Source organism: Sardina pilchardus, chromosome 10 (genome assembly GCF_963854185.1).
Source record: "Sardina pilchardus chromosome 10, fSarPil1.1, whole genome shotgun sequence".
NCBI classification, from domain to species: domain Eukaryota; kingdom Metazoa; phylum Chordata; class Actinopteri; order Clupeiformes; family Clupeidae; genus Sardina; species Sardina pilchardus.
In genome coordinates, this window is record NC_085003.1 from 30,812,993 (window position 1) to 30,829,067 (window position 16,075).

General features: G+C 40.5%; 1 protein-coding gene across 2 annotated transcripts; it reads left to right on the top strand.

The window, feature by feature from the left end:
- Window positions 1-3,045: 3,045 nt before the first annotated feature.
- si:ch211-216l23.2 (uncharacterized protein LOC565061 homolog) lies at window positions 3,046-15,637 on the top strand. 2 transcript variants are annotated; one of them, XM_062547668.1, is made up of 10 exons: window positions 3,046-3,172; window positions 3,629-3,723; window positions 4,181-4,267; window positions 4,938-5,026; window positions 5,927-6,059; window positions 8,110-8,309; window positions 10,625-10,900; window positions 11,943-12,089; window positions 13,607-13,861; window positions 15,351-15,637. In XM_062547668.1, exons 2-10 carry the CDS (start codon window positions 3,665-3,667, stop codon window positions 15,386-15,388), a joined length of 1,284 nt encoding a protein of 427 aa, XP_062403652.1. In that variant the 5' UTR covers window positions 3,046-3,172; window positions 3,629-3,664; the 3' UTR covers window positions 15,389-15,637. The 2 variants fall into 2 exon arrangements, with proteins under 2 accessions (XP_062403652.1, XP_062403651.1); XM_062547667.1 differs by having other exon boundaries at window positions 3,047-3,172; window positions 11,943-12,131.
- The last annotated feature ends 438 nt before the right edge of the window (window positions 15,638-16,075 follow it).

A 16,075-nucleotide genomic window follows, 5' to 3' on the forward strand; every position in this document is an offset into this window, starting at 1 on the left:
ATGAATGAAAAAGAGAAGTTCTTGCAGTGATGCTCTCTTCTCTTCCTGCTCTGCTCTGGTCTAGGCAAGAGGTCACACTGACCTCTCTGCCCCTCTCTCTCTCTCTCTCTCTCTCCCTGCCTTTTCTCTCTCTCTATCTATCTATCTTTTGATTTCTTTATGGGGTTTGTTATTTTCATTATTTGATATATTGTTTATCTGGTGTATGTAGCATTGTAACTTGGTAACCTGTTAAGGTTTAAGTCCAAGTTTATTGTTTTGTTTTGAGGTTAAGTTCATTTTCTCCTTTGTTCCTTTGTTCAAGGATAATTACTGATACTTTACTTTTACCTAAGGCTGAAGGCCTAATAAATGGTTAATTCTCCTCGCTCAGTTTGCATATCTCTAAAAGTTTAGTGTGCCATTCCATTCTCTACCATAGTTAAACAAACTAGTTATTTGGTAATGTATTAGAGGTACAATATATCTATGGAGTCAGATTCTTGGTGAAATTCCTAATACAATTGCCATCTAACTTCTCAGATATTTTTACAGTCCAATTCAACCTCATCGAAGCGCCGGACGTAGACAGAACACGTATAAAAGTGGGAAATATATTCTTGTATATTTGGCCTATTTACAAACGGCACCTGCTTCTACACCGTTCTAAACCGATTATCTCGTCACTGATCACGCCGCTTTAGGAGGCGGAAGTGGTGCCATTTCATTCCATTGAAAAAACCCTTTATGATTCATCTTAGTTACTATACGATCTTTGGTAATGCTAAACATGCTAACTATGCTAACAATGCTAAATTTGCTAACAATGCTAACCAGGTTGATTAGCTAACTTAGTTGATGATTTTTTGCAGTTATGTTAAAAATGCTAACAATGCTAACCATGCTAACTAGCTAACTTGCTAGTGAGGACTTTTATTTTGAAAGATTTGTTGCTAGGGTATCCATGGTGGCCATTATCAGGAAACAAGAAGTTACTGCAGTATAATCATGTTGGTTGCTATGGAAACGGTCTTAAACACTTAATTTTAATGGTTGCTATGTTGGTTGCTAGGTACATGGATGTTTCATGTAGTTGACTGGAGGCATAGTGGATGATAACTGACAGTTGGAATGGTTGAACAGTTTAATAGTTGAGTAGTTTCAATGGTTAAATGATTTAATAGTGTATTATTGCAGTGAGGACTTTTATTTTGAAACAGTTGTGGAGAGAGGAAACAGTTAACAGGATATGAAGTCTTCTGAGAGACTGTATGCTTAAAGCCAGAGAAACTGACAGTTGGTGCCCAGGTGGCCGGCCACCTGGCGTAAGATTCTAATTGCTGCCGTGATGTCATAATGAGCAATGTTAAGTCTATGGGGGAAATTGTAATAGTTTTTAACTAATAGTTTAAAAAGTATAAAAGTTACAAAGTTGAAAAATACAAAGCCCACATCGCGTAAGTAAGACCTACGCGACAAAATTTGAATGGAGTTTCTACGTTAAGCGGTTGAAGCTGAATTGCGTACGTTAGAAGAAGACCTAGAAATGCAATTCCAAGGAATTACCAGTGCATGAAAATGCAAAAATAGATAGACAATGTAGATATGGTTACTAAGGTGTAGCTAGGGTAAACATGGTGGTTGCGTAGTTTACAGAGAGTTGATAGTGTGAAGGTAGACAGTTTAAAGATGAAACATTCCAGTTCTAACTTAACTAATGATTTCTATTCATGTTAAAATGTTGATTAGCTAACTTAGCTAATGATTTCTAGCAGTTATGCTAAAAATGCTAACTATGCTAGCAATGCTAACTTTACTAACAATGCTAACCAGGTTGATTAGCTAACTTAACCGATGATTTCTAGCAGTAATGCTAAAAATGCTAACTATGCTAACAATGCTAAATTTGCTAACAATGCTAAATTTGCTAACAATGCTAACCAGGTTGATTAGCTAACTTAGTTGATGATTTTTTGCAGTAATGCTAAAAATGCTAACTATGATAACAATGCTAACTATGATAACAATGCTAACCATGCTAACTAGCTAACTTGCTAGTGAGGACTTTTATTTTGAAACATTTGTTGCTAGGGTATCCACGGTGGCCACTATCAGGAAACAAGAAGTTACTGCAGGATAATCATGTTGGTTGCTATGGAAACGGTCATAAACGCTTAATTTTAATGGTTGCTATGTTGGTTGCTAGGTAGCCTACATGGAGGTTTCATGTAGTTGACCGGAGGCATAGTTGATGATAACTGACAGTGGGAATGGCTAAACAGTTAAATAGTTGAGTAGTTATAATGGTTAAATGATTTTATAGTGTATTACTGCAGTGAGGACTTTTATTTTGAAACAGTTGTGGACAGAGGGAACAGTTTAACAGGATATGTAGTCTTCAGAGAGATTGTATGCTTAAAGCCTGAGAAAATGACAGTTGGTGCCCAGGTGGCTTTTCATGCACTGTAATAATAATAATAATAAGAAGAAGAAGAAGAAGAAGACTTTGGAAGAACAGTACAGTGCATTTTCATGCACTGTAATTACAGTAGGAGTATTGTTAAGGCTAAGATGAGAGAGAAGTGGCAGAAGCGGTGAGACAGTGAACACACAGGTAGATATTTTATAGCATTTAAAGGACTGTGGAATGGTGTGCTTCAAGTAGATGCACACAAGAAGACATGGTTTCTAGAATGAGGTTAGGCCACACAGGTTTGAACAGCACATTGTTTTTAATGAGGAAACATGTTGATGGCATCTGTAGTGAATGCAATAGGTAGATACTCAAGAAACCATAGATCATGCCATTGAGTCGTGTACTATACTAATACCAGCTTGAGAGACAAGAGTTGTCCAGCATGCCTTGAAGCTGGAAGTAGCCTACCCCTGACTGAGGCTGAGGGTAATATTGCAGAGACAATCAAGAGAGGCATGTTTTAGTCATCTGTTTCATTTTCTAAGAGAAACAGGTCTAATACGCAGCAGAATATATTTGTCCTTTTTTTGCCATCGGGTAGTTACTCCAGAACCACACTCCTTTTCAGAAGGTGGCGGTAATGCACACCATTCGTTGCTTGCCAACCGCCAATATCAAACAAGAAGAAGAACAACAACAAGACCTCCATTTTTGTTTGAGCGGTGCAAAGTTCACTGTGGTAACAATCATTTCCTTGTATTTTGTTTTGGAATATAGGTAAGCGGTGATTGCCTCAAAATCTTTTAAATTGTTGCAATGAAAATAATTATCTTGTTTCGGAACACTAGGCCTACTGAATTATTGTCCCGGTGTTAACGTTTAGCTACGTTAGCTGTCTGAGAATAACAAACTAGCCTGATGTCCAACGTTATTATTGACCACGAGAGTGAATGCTTCCTCAAAAATAAGATGTAATAGTGTCTCTGTCTAGATTGTATAACAACGTAACTAGTTTTATGTTCCAAAAAAAAAAAATGAATATAAATGGAACATCTAAATCAGCGAAACGATAGCTTGTTCACTTGAAGCTGAGCTGTGGTTAGCTTGCTAGCTCAGTTTTTAGCTAACTTAGCATGTTCTGTGGTTAGCACACACGATAGTTAAATGGGCTTCCATATATGCTCGACTATCGAATACAATGTTCTACATTACATATAAGGTTTCTATATCTAGGAAATCACCGTGAACTGAAGAATAAACTGTCTAATAATGGCGTCGTGGGTAAAGGTGGCGGGTGGAAGGCGACCTCCACCAAGCCCCAATGGCGGGTGAGTAGCAGCTGCTGACATCCTATCCCTCTGTCAATACTAGCCGTACTAACGTTACACTCCCTGATTTCTCCTATTGTAACGTTACACGTTGGCATTACTGTTAAGTATGTAATATCTTGTTGGTAGTATAGCTAGTGTATTAAGATGTTTCTTTCGGTCTACTGTTAATTCATAGAAGTTAAATGTACGGTAAAGGTACGGTACAGTACTAAGCTAACTATCCAAAGAGTAACGTCAACGTTGTGCTGTATTGGGCAGTTAACAACGAAATTATGTCGCATATTTCATCAGATTACAGTTCGTTTGTATCAAGTTGTGTAAGTAGTAGGCCTAGTCCAGTGTTTATTGGTTCATGTTTTTCTAACGTCACAGAGTGCCAATTAAAACAGTTTAGTGGAAGTGTAATTATAGAGTCTAAGCCGTTGACCCCATTGGTTTGTGTTCGGTTCTGCAGCAAAGTGAGTGCAGTACCCCGGTCCTACAGACGGGCTCCATATCCACTCCGGGAGGACAGAGGAGAGGAACTGAAAGAAAGAGAAGGGTAATGTCTACCTGGGCAGAACTGATAAAACAAGGGGTTAACAGCACTAACATCATAGGTCATAGTACACAGACCGTAGGTAGACTATTATGGACGATAATATTGGGACACTTCACACTATTGGGACACTTCACATCAGGGCTCGACATAAACGCTTGCTTCACAATTACTCTTCCGAAAGATATGGCTGCAAAGGGGGGGACCAACTCTAAACAAATACCTATGGATTTAAAATGGGGATTTCGTTCCTGTCGGTGTAATGGCAGGCATCTAAATATGTTTGTCCTTGTCCTTATAATCTATAGGTATTGTGGATAATAAGCTACAGAATGAATGCTTTCTGTTGAGACTTGGAGAGACTTGATTACTGTCATCCAGTTCTCTTTAACTGATGGAACACATACACACACGGCAAATCCACACGGGATTTACACAGCGAGTTAATTTATTCTAAAATGATTAGCCAGAAATCAAGCTAATTATATATCTGCTTATTCTGCATGCATTCATTGTGTAGTTTTGTTTACTATGGTCTTTGTTAGGAAATACTGGTACCCTCCATCTGCAGTATATTGTTGCCATTTGTATGACATTATTTCTTCATGATCAGTCAGTCCATATTGTACTAATAGACTGATAGACTGATGCTTACTCTTCATTTGCGTGCCAGCTTTGAGCCAAGGTATGACGAAGTGAATCAAGAGGCTGAATACTCCGCAGATCCAGATTATGAGGGCTATGAACAACATGCACAGAGTGGTAAGATGTTTATCACCATTTTTTTACACCTTGCTATTGACATCACCCTGAGGATTTCAAGGTGAAATCTGGCCAATTTTAACACAGAGCTGAGTTGATAATGTTCACAGAATACTGTCAGAATACCAAAATTGGCCGGATTTCTCCTGACTTCGAGCTATTTTAGTTCTAATTCAATCAGACCTGACAAACTTTAAAATCGTGTTGATTTTGTGCCCGATGTGTTTGTTTTAGCAGACTTACAATGATTAGAAGATACTACAATCAGTGTTAAAGTTAGGGACCAATAGGGCTAGATTTCTGGCATGTTAGGAATGTTAGTTATCTTGTTGTGTGAGCAGTTTAAACGTGCAATGTGAGAACAGCAATCCTGTGGGCTGGATAAACCCTGCCTTACCAGCCGACGATTTGGATTTCGCCCTGCATCTCTCCTGATTACTGTCCACATCTTCTGAGTCCAATCACAAACTAGCTTCTCCAAAAGGTGCACCCCGATCGTTGGTCTGATTGGTTGAAGGACCCAAAGCGTACAAAGCGTACAGAGTCATTTGAACTATGCCCGTTGATCACGCCTCCTGTGCAGTAGAAATTAAGTGCAGACTCCCCAAAGTAATGTTCAATCTTAAAATATTGAGCTTAGTATGGTGATAGCCAGACTAGCAATCATGACCAATGATTCAAGCATGTAGAGTTGCTGTCCCTTCTCAGGACTGAGAAAGACCAGTGTCTGCCAAGCTTTATGTAAACATAAAGGAATTTTATCAAACATAAAACATTTCTTTAAAAGGCAAAGCATTTTTTTTCAAAGGAAGGTCTATTCTGCTATTGCACTAGTAAGGTTATTTTGAGGCAGCTGCTTTGGATAAAATGTTGTGTTGATAAAATGTTGTGGTCTCACAGCTCCTTCACCTAAGAGATACCATCCTGGGGAGAAGCGCCACGCCCTCTACAGGTGGTTTTACAAGGTCCTGGAAGGTGGCGGCAGCAAGAGGTCTGCCGACTGCGTGGTGCTGGCCGTGAACACACAGAACTCGTGAGTAGCCTCTCTGGAAGGTGCAGCAGCAAGAGGGGATGGATCTTAATGATATTGAGTAGATGGCTACACCATAATCATCATTCACCTCATTCACGCGGCGGCCATTGTGTAAACCAAAAAGAGGCTAAGGGATATACTGACTATGGCTGTGTCACAAACGGCATACTTCATTCAGTGCACTGCAGTCGTGCCCTGGGTCTGGGTGTTCAATTTATAGTGCCTACTTTTTGATGGTTAGTAGTTGTCCTGATATCTGCGCTATATACTTGAACTAAGTATTTGAAGTGTGCAAGTCGGCAGTTTGAGACATAGCCTATATCGTTATTCTGTTTTCGTCACCCACTGGTTTGTGTACCCTGTAGCCTCGTTTTGGTTTACAATGGCTGCTGTGTGAATAAGGCAAATAAGATATTAAGGAGATGACTGGCTTTGTGTGTGTTTAGTGAGGATGTGTTTGTGTTGCTTTTTGTATGACCATGTATTAGGAATGAGAATGGCTGAACATTTCTAATTGCTGACAAAAGGGGAAAGTATTTGTACTGTGATTTTACCATTGTCCTTTCCCAGATCCAGATTCCTCTCTATCAAAAGAAAGTTGTTGCAGTCTGTTAACCTCTGTGTTGGTTCCCAAACAGTTAATGGTGAAGGAGGTTTGACGGATTGTTCAAAAATGCACCCTGTGCACATCAAAAATCACTACTCAATGTGCAACAATGTGGACAAAAAAACCCTACTTTCAGGCAAAAGCATCCAAACAACAAAAACAGTCATACATACACTATATATTATTTTCCATGTTCCTAACCTCATTGAATTCACTCCCAGAAAAAAATTAACTGTCTTAAAAAAATAACTAACTTTTAGCGCGCAAAAGTCTTCACTGTAAAAAAAAGTTTATTCATGTCTCATCTCTACTGAGGTCCTTTTGTTCAGTCGAGAGCACCATTAGCTTAGCATATCAAATGCATTTTCAAACTTTTTTATTGCCAATGTTCCCAATGTTGATGATTTGTTTACTGAATCTAAATTCTCACACATTTAATTGTCTTTGAAACAGTATGTTGTAGCTAAAAACAAATAATTGTATTGCAAATGTATACATTGCATACAGTCCAGTAGATCACAGCAGAAAGAAAACTAATACCTCAAACAGTCACCTTTACTTGTTTCCCCTGACCCATTCGTAATGAATACACCTCTCCCAACCAATGATGCAAACATGAAAATGAGCCAGATTAGATAAAATGACATTGTTCAAAATGTCTCAGCTGTATGTGTTCTGAGTGCAACTTCCTGATCATTGTCAGAGATGAGATTAACAGTTTTACATACAGTGTCCTCTAAGGAAGCCCCTTTTTAAGGCAAAAAAAAACCCCCAACAACAACAAAAACCTATGCAATCTGCAGTGATTTTCCTTATCATTTTTGAAAATTAAATTGTCTTGTATGAGATGAAGCTGTAGTTAATTTAGAGATTTGAGTGATTTCACTAATATTTATAACTTTTAGATGCAGTATTAGTGTACTAGCATTAAATACAGCCAGCAAACATTTTTCATGAGGTTTAAAATCTGCACAACATTTCATGCACAACATTTAAAATTGTACCACAGATCACACAGCATTAACTGTTTTCTAATATAGATGTGATTAATAACTTTGTTCATTAGATGGGAAGTGTAGTGTTAATTTCTTGTTTGGCTTTTTGGACACGGAATAAGTCATATACTTTATTTCAAGTTTGCAAAAGAGATCTTGTTTAATCATTTTTCAATGCAATTCTCACAGAACTACACTTACTCCCTGTCTAAGAAACCAGCTTTTAAAGTCCATTTTCTCTCTCTTTCTTCCGTTCTTTCATTCTCTCTCTCTCTCTCTCCTTTCTCTCTCTCTCTCTCTCTCTCTCTCTCTCCTCTCTCTCTCTCTCTCTTCATCTCTATCTATCTCTCTCTCTATCTATAAAAACAAGCCCCCAACCTGTCTGCTCAGCCGTTGGCCTGGCTTATGCAGAGGTCAATAACCAGCTCTTCTTCTTCTTCTTTCAAAGGGACTATGCGAAATCGCTAGGCCAGAGCTTGCAAGAGCGTGGCCTCTCAGTGGAAATGATTTGCCTCCAGGCGGAGTCGGGTCTCACCCGGGCCCTGCAGGACATCCGCTCCGACGGCTCCCCTTTATGTATTCTCGTCGAGCAGACTAACGTAACTCTGTCCTCGTGCACAGTTATCATATTTTCAGAATCCCTCAAAAGTAAGTCCCCTGCCCCCCCTCCACCACCCCTACATCCCCTGCCAGCTAAACAAAGGCAGTTTAAAACTGTTTCATGTATATTTGGTGGTTAAAAGACAGCCAAAATAGACTTAGTGGTGGGCACTGATATACCATCATTGTCGTGATGGGTCTTGCATAAATTAAAGTAACATATCAAAAGTGGCAAATTTTAAAAATCACTGAATTTACAGTCAGTGTATTGGAATTTCTCAGCTTACTGACCATTGAGGCAAGCATCTTTGTGATGCTTGTTTATACTTGTAATTGAAACAAAAACTACTTTCGAACGTTTTTAATGGTACCTTTGTCCCTTTTTATCTAAACGTTTTACTATGTAGTAATTCGGTCAACAAAATAAATCAGAAAAGCATTCACATTTCAATTACATTTAAACTACCATTTAAACTTCCATAATAACTGATATACCAATTTAGCATCAACTTTGTTGACATCATAATCTTGTGCAAGCGTAATGCAATGTGCCGTGCAACATGTGATATTTGTTGTAATGTAGCTTATGTATTATAATGAAAATAACAAAAACAATGACAATAATAATAATAATAATAATTAAAGCACACTTGAAGCTTGATGTTGGACTTCAAGCTTGATTTTCCCCATACTCTTAAATGTGGAAGGACCACATCTTTCTGATCAATGTTAATGAGTGCAGTCGGACTTCCTCTAGAACTAAAAGCCAAAATGGGCATCACAACAGTGAAGCTAAACATGTGAATCCGCTCCAAAATGTACTGGTTACTCCTTGACCCAGACACACCTTTCCACTAAGTTCCATGAAAATCATATGGGTGGTTTTCTTGCACAATCCTGCTTACAGGAAGACAACGCCCACCATAAACGTATTGGTCGAGGTAGTGATCTAGTTCTGTAAAACAAAAAAGTCTGTGCAAATTTGCATCCAATAAAGAGGATTTATACTATTTTTACTATACTTTGCTAATTTGTGCTGATCACAAAAAAAGAAAAAAAATCTATAACTTGAATCTTATCAGACTGCATCATAGTAGCCCATCATTTTAAAAGAATGTAGGATCTGTTACAGCCAGACATTTAAAATTGACTAAGACCAATGCACAAAACAAAATACACAATTGCATAATACACAAATACATTTTCAGTAGTTGTTTACATTTCTGCCAATAAAGTAGAGCCACAACATGCAGCAGTTTTAAATTCGACCTCAAATGTTAAGACCAACTGTTTGTTGAAAATTAAATTAAATCGCTAAACTACTAGTAATGATTTATCTGTGCCCACCACTATTTTATTTCACAGTGTAAGAGTAAATATAAGTTAGTCACTGTCTTTGTAGCCTTCATCTAATGTTTTTTTCACAGGTTTTTAAAAAAGTGCCAGTTTCTGAGTCATAATGTTAACAATGTTACTACTGGCAAACACATATCGCAATTGCACCATAGACATTCAAAGGCAAGTAGCTTTCTGCCCTCTCTATGGTAACACCTCAGATGAGTCTGGAGCAACAAAGATGAATCTTTTAGAGGTGCTGATTCTATTTACATGTACTTCACTGTCCCTTAATGTGTAAAACCTTCTTGTGTAGTTGTGTTATGATCTAGGACTCATTCTGAGGTGTCACTATATGATTGGAGAATATAAACCGATGATCTCTTAAGCGTGTCCATATTCTAAAGTTGACCATGAAAGTTATTAAAATAAAGTGTTGACGTTACTGTCCTTTACCCGTAAAAGCGTACACTCGTGATTCTGACCCACTTGGGCTTCTGTTTGATGTATCTTAAATGATACCCCCCACTGATTCCCTACCATTTAAAATGTCTCCATTAAAGAGCTCTAACATCACAAGACCATATCGCTCTGTCACCTACAACGCCAAACTACCAATTTAAATCCCATGACACAAGCATTTAAACACGTTCTTTACTTTAATTCTGGCTCACATATTAGAATTGAACTGCTGAATTCCCAGCCTGTAGCCCACCATGCCAACATCAATAACCGACTCCATTGCTCAGCCATTGGTCAGATAGCTCACATGCAATACACATGCAGTCACACTCCCGAATGAACACAACGAGAACGGCAAGCAGTCCTAAATGGAGACCCAAGATGGGAGTCTTTTCCTTGTGCGTAAAGGTCTCTTAAGGTGTGATTGTTGCGATGGCGCACCCTGCTCTTCTCTGTCCACCGTCTTCCTTAATGTCGCGCTCTCTCTCTCTCTGTATCTCCTGACCTCCTCTCCCTGCACCCCCTCCATCTCCCCCCACCTCCCTCCATTCATCACCCCCCCCCAGTTCATCGGAACATGCCCCGGGACCAGGCCCTGGACTTTGTGATGGTGGAGTATGGGCGCGTGCGGGACAGCCAGCCGGTCCGCGATCCCGGCGAGCTGGCGGTGCGCGCGGCCGAACTGGCAGACGACTACCTGGCGCGCGACAAGCTCGACCGCCACGCGGTGCCCGCCGCCACGCGCCACCTGCTCCTGCTGCTGGCTGAGGGCGTGCACCTGTACCCCGAGGAGCTGGACACGCTCAGCCACTTCCTGCACGGCCGCCAGGAACACCTGCAAGGTCAGGGGTCACCAGCTGCTCGAGGGGTTCTTAACTTTTTTTTTCAGGACGGCACCTTAGGGCTCCTCCGTACTCGCAGGCTTGTTGTTCCTCAGTGCAGGGACCTAGGGTTCCTCCTGATTCTCGTGCTTAGAATTCTACTATCGTAGCGACACCAATTATTGCCCCTTTAGTTTGAAAATTCTGTTGACCGCTCTTTGAGCCACAGTAAAATGTCATTTTTGGTTCATAGCTAATTTAGATACACTCAATGGTGTGGGTATTTGAACATTCTAACAGAAGATTTCATTCCGCAACAATTCAAAGTTCTAGCCAGGTTAAGGATGATATATAGACTATAGAGTCTCACTGCAGTTTTATTGAATGAATCGTTTCATGGTAGAGATACCAGCTGACCTCTAGAGGGCAGCACAAACTCTGGATTCCTCTAAAGTAGGGGTGTCAAACATAAGGCCCATGGCCTGGATCTCACTCCAGATGATTGGGTAGGAAGAATTTTAAAAAATGAGATTCACATCCAGTCTTCAATAATGTAAATTAAGCAGTACCTATGATATGATACATTGACTAAACCTAGCGATACAAACCATCCCTAGGATGGAAGGTAGGGTATTTAAAGAGAGAAAGGGCAGTATACGACAGCAGAACATGATTTGTCCTTTTTTGCTCATACAGTACGTGATTATAGTAAAGGAGTCTATCATCAAACAACAATCTGATATCCATGCAGAAGAATTATAATGACGGCTCCCACAATGTCTCATTCCAACATGTCCAGGCTGCTGCCTAATATGAACCTGACACGACCACTGTAAACCAGTGTTGTGCCTCTCTTTTTCGATATCCTGATAATTGTCTTCCCTAATTTTTTACTCCTTTCTTATTATTGGACCTACTCGATAAATTTACTCTTGGCAAAAATTGCGATATTGTATGTCATGTCCTCGTAGTCGATATCCTTAAGCTTGTGATGAGTGGTGCTAAGCTGCTGTTGTATTTCCCTGGTGGTGGTGGTGGTGGTGGTGGTGCGTTTTGTCCCTAGCCTCAGCTGCGGCACAGGAGGCTGACGGAGCGGCTCCCTCCAGGAACAGCCTGCCCACGGGCATGGGCTCCCCGCCCCCCCTGTTGCCCACGCCGACCATCGCGGGCCCCCCCGGGAGGGATCGACCGGGACCCCCTCCCCCTTCAGGTATGGGGGGGCATGCCCCTGGTTCCATCATGGCTTTGCCAGGTAAGCCTGGCCAGCCGCGACTCCTGGGGAGAACCACAGCTCTGCTGTGTGCTTGCTTGGTGGACCTGTACTTTAACCTGTTGAGGAGTGAATCTTTTTCCTGGCTCCTTGTAGAATTCTACACAAATGATCTATGGTTTCAGTGTTTTTTATACAGTCTATGGGGGAAAATCTCTGTGTGTAATCGTCACATCGTAGTGCGGAGCTCTCGGTTCGCCAACATTCTAATCACTCCGGTCAGCTGGGCCAGAAAGCATGGCTCACAAGCATTTAGATGGAAGAGACTGACCACTTCTATGATGTTTCTTAACCACACAGTTCCATGATTCAACAGGGCCCAGGATTCCCACTAATATTGAAATCTGAAACCGTTCAGTTTTAACACTTTCCATTTTCAGGCCTGGATAATTTTATTTTTTTTCATTTGAAAAATGTAAATTGAAATGCGGATAAAGTGAAATGATGTAAATATAATGTCACCTCTATTAAAATCTGCATGGTTCATGGTGCATGGTTAATTTCATTTTAGTGGTATTATATTAATATTTTAGTGTTATTATTGTTTTGTCCCATTCTGTTTTGCATGTTTTTGTGTTGTAATATAAATCCAGCAATCCTTTATGTCAAGTTTAGACATTATGATAGTGCTTGAGTAATCAGTTTGAATAATCAGGATATTGACCAAAGTAATTATGATCAAGATATTTGCTCTAATTAACCAGCCCTATTTAAAGGACCACAGACCAAACTGACAGTGAAATGCCTGCTAGCGTTTCAATGGTCAATATGCAGCTGTAGCTACTGTCTGTGTGGCGAACGCGAGAAAATAATTGCTTTATCGGCTGTTTAGGTTGCGTACATATTGCTAAGAAGCACAGCGAGATCACATTGTTCTGTATGGAGATGCAGTAGTTAACACTTTTCCTCTGTATGACGATCTGAAAGTTTCACCTTTTTATTTCTTCTCAGCCTCTTTTATCTTTCCACAAAAAAAAGACCCAAAACTGACAATGCCAGTGTCATTTGCAACGTATCAAACAGCTTGATTAGAAGCAGAGATGTAAGAAGTCCGGCTTTAGACAGTAAAATAAGTAAAAGTCCTGCAATGTATTGATTCTATCTGTGCACTAAGAGTTGTGCTGATTGCGTGAACAATTGGAACAGAAATGTTGCAGGACTTTTACTCTCTGAAGCCGAACTTTTACGCCAGCCATTACTGAGTGGTGAGCCAGCAGTGCTTTGTTTTGTTTATCTGCACCAGTTTCCGCATGTCGTGCTGGCAGCGAAATGTAGCCCACAGGCTAGTTGATGGTGCCCAGTCATTGCTGTTTGTGTAGCGCACCTTTTTCGTGCCCATAAAAAAACAACCCAACAGGACTCCACGGACAGTCAGCGTGTGCTTTGAAGTGGGCCAGGTGTTGTGTGCGTTTGCTCTGAGACTCTTTGTAACGTCTCGTGTCTCTTGTGTTTGTCAGGAACGTACCCCAAAAGCAAGCCGCCTCCTCTACTGTCCATGGACAGCGTTCCGGCGCCCCTCCACCGGCCTCCCGGTCCTCGCGGACCCCGCGGCTTCCCGCCCCCACGCATGGGCCACCACGGGCCACACCCCCCCAGAGGACCCCCCATGAGTCGAGGGCCCCAGAACGGGCCCGGCCCACACGGCCCCCGCGCCCCACCACCCTCACTCATCGCTCACCACGCGCCAGGCACAGGCCTCCTGCCCTCCCCAGGTAAGATGACTTTCACAGCTTGTGTCTGTGTACGTCTGTCTAAAGGGCCGTTCACACCAAGTGTCTGTGTACGTCTGTCTAAAGGGCCGTTCACACCAAGAACGATAACGATAACTATAACCATAACGATAAAAGCGTCCAGACTGGCCAACGATAAGAAAAGTCTCTCATGTCAATGAATGTGATGGCTAGAATATTATGGGTTCTGATTGGCTGTTAGCTTTTTATCGTTCTCAAAATCGCTCTGAAAGTGATCAACAACGATATCGTTCTTCATGTCGTTATCGTTATAGTTTAGGTGTGAACGCTGTCATTCATATTAATGAGAGCGATATTTGTTTATAGTTATCGTTATCGTTCTTGGTGTGAACGGCCCTTAACTACGTATTAAGAGTGTCACAATTTCGATTTAGAACATCGATCGAAATTACATCTCAATGTAAACCCCCAATGTCACGTCCAGCATGTATGCCAAGACTTAAAAACACAAACGTGTTGAACTGCGGTGTCAACACTCCTCCAATATTAGGCTACAGACAGTTAAAAAATACACATCAACTGACCAAAATCGAAGCCCCGTTTCTTTTGTTTACAACCTCGCGTTTGTAACGGTTTCAAAATAAAAGCCCCCCATAACGGAATAGGAAAAAGCAAAAAAACATAAGGAATCGAATCGAGGATTTGGAGAATCGAAACACCCCTACTACATCTCTTTCTGTTTTGCGCTGTGTGTTTGTATGGGATTGTTTGTTTGTTGTCGGTCTTCGTGTGTGTGTGTGTGTGTGTGTGTCTGTCTGAGGGGGATTTCAATCCTTGGTGTGCAGTACCTAGCTGCACACCAAGAGTAGCTGAGCACTGCACATTAAGTACATAAATATTTGCTGAGAATATCATTCATCCACAATGAATGCTGAGCACCCACATGTGCCAGCATAAGGTGCAGGTTAATTTTACGTTGATTTGATCAATTGAAGAGACTACAGTAATTTCCTGTGTATTAACTGCATTGTGTATAAGCTGCAGGACAGCGTTTTATTCAAGTTAAAATAAACAAAACCATATTAACTGGCCCTCTGTATTAACCTCTAGCTGAAGAAATTTAGCAAAATTGATGTATAAGCCCTGTCCACTTTCAGTGCAGTAAGTGTGGCTGTTGCCACTGTTAAAAGGCAAATGTCCATTCTATATCAATTTAATTAAATGTTTTATCTTTTTTTTAATTACGCAAGGCAGTGTTTTGCCCTGTTGTTGAAAATGTGAAGGAAAAGTATGGATTTCCTGCTCGTAGTAATAGATGTATTAGTAAGTTGATGAAGCACAACAAAAATGCTCAAATTCAAACCTGCAAAATATGCAAAGCACAAAATGCTATGCAAACAAGGCAATTGACACAAACTCAGTCTCTAGTCTCAGTGTACCACCGATCCTATTTTGTGCTCTAGGCTACTGCTGTGCTCTGGACTAACTTGACCGTGTTTGACCCTTCCAGGACCCCCTCCTCCACGCGCCTCTATGCCTCGACACTAAGGATCTGTCCAGACCAACGTTCCACGGCCCTCGACTCCCCCGTTCTGACCTCCGATGGGTTACTGATGAGGACATTTTAGCCAGAACGAGCAATCTTAATCTGGAAGATTCTTTTGTTTGTTTACAGTTTGTTCCGCTGACATATTTTTGTATATTTTGTTTGTTCTGTAAGATGATGTGCAGATGTTTCAGATTTGTGTTGAAAAAATGGTGAGGTTTCTTTTTAAATAAATGGTTCTGGTTCAATAATCAGTGGTTATTTTTGTGAAACTGAGACATCACAAACTGCACATGTACATTCATTGTGTTTAAAATGTTTGAACCAGTTTTCTTTCTTCCAACTCATTAATTACTTGGAATTATTCCTCTCGAGCAAATATATTTATAATAAAGCGTAGCTTTATTCTTTTTATTCTTTTTTGTCCACAGCTTAGTGATTTTAAGAATCATGATATAGAGGTAATTTGACCTGGTGATTTTTCCATGAAAATATATAATTTATTAAAGAGCAGTGTTTAGAACTGTACATTTTACGGGTATTTCTACATTTCCATTCACAAACCTAATGGACGTATTCGATTGTGTGGAGAAAACATGATAACGAAGTTCCATCACAAAGTCCCGTCTGTCACTAGATGGCGCTCTAAGTCCATCATCAGCACCACAGTGCATTATCAGCATGCTTTG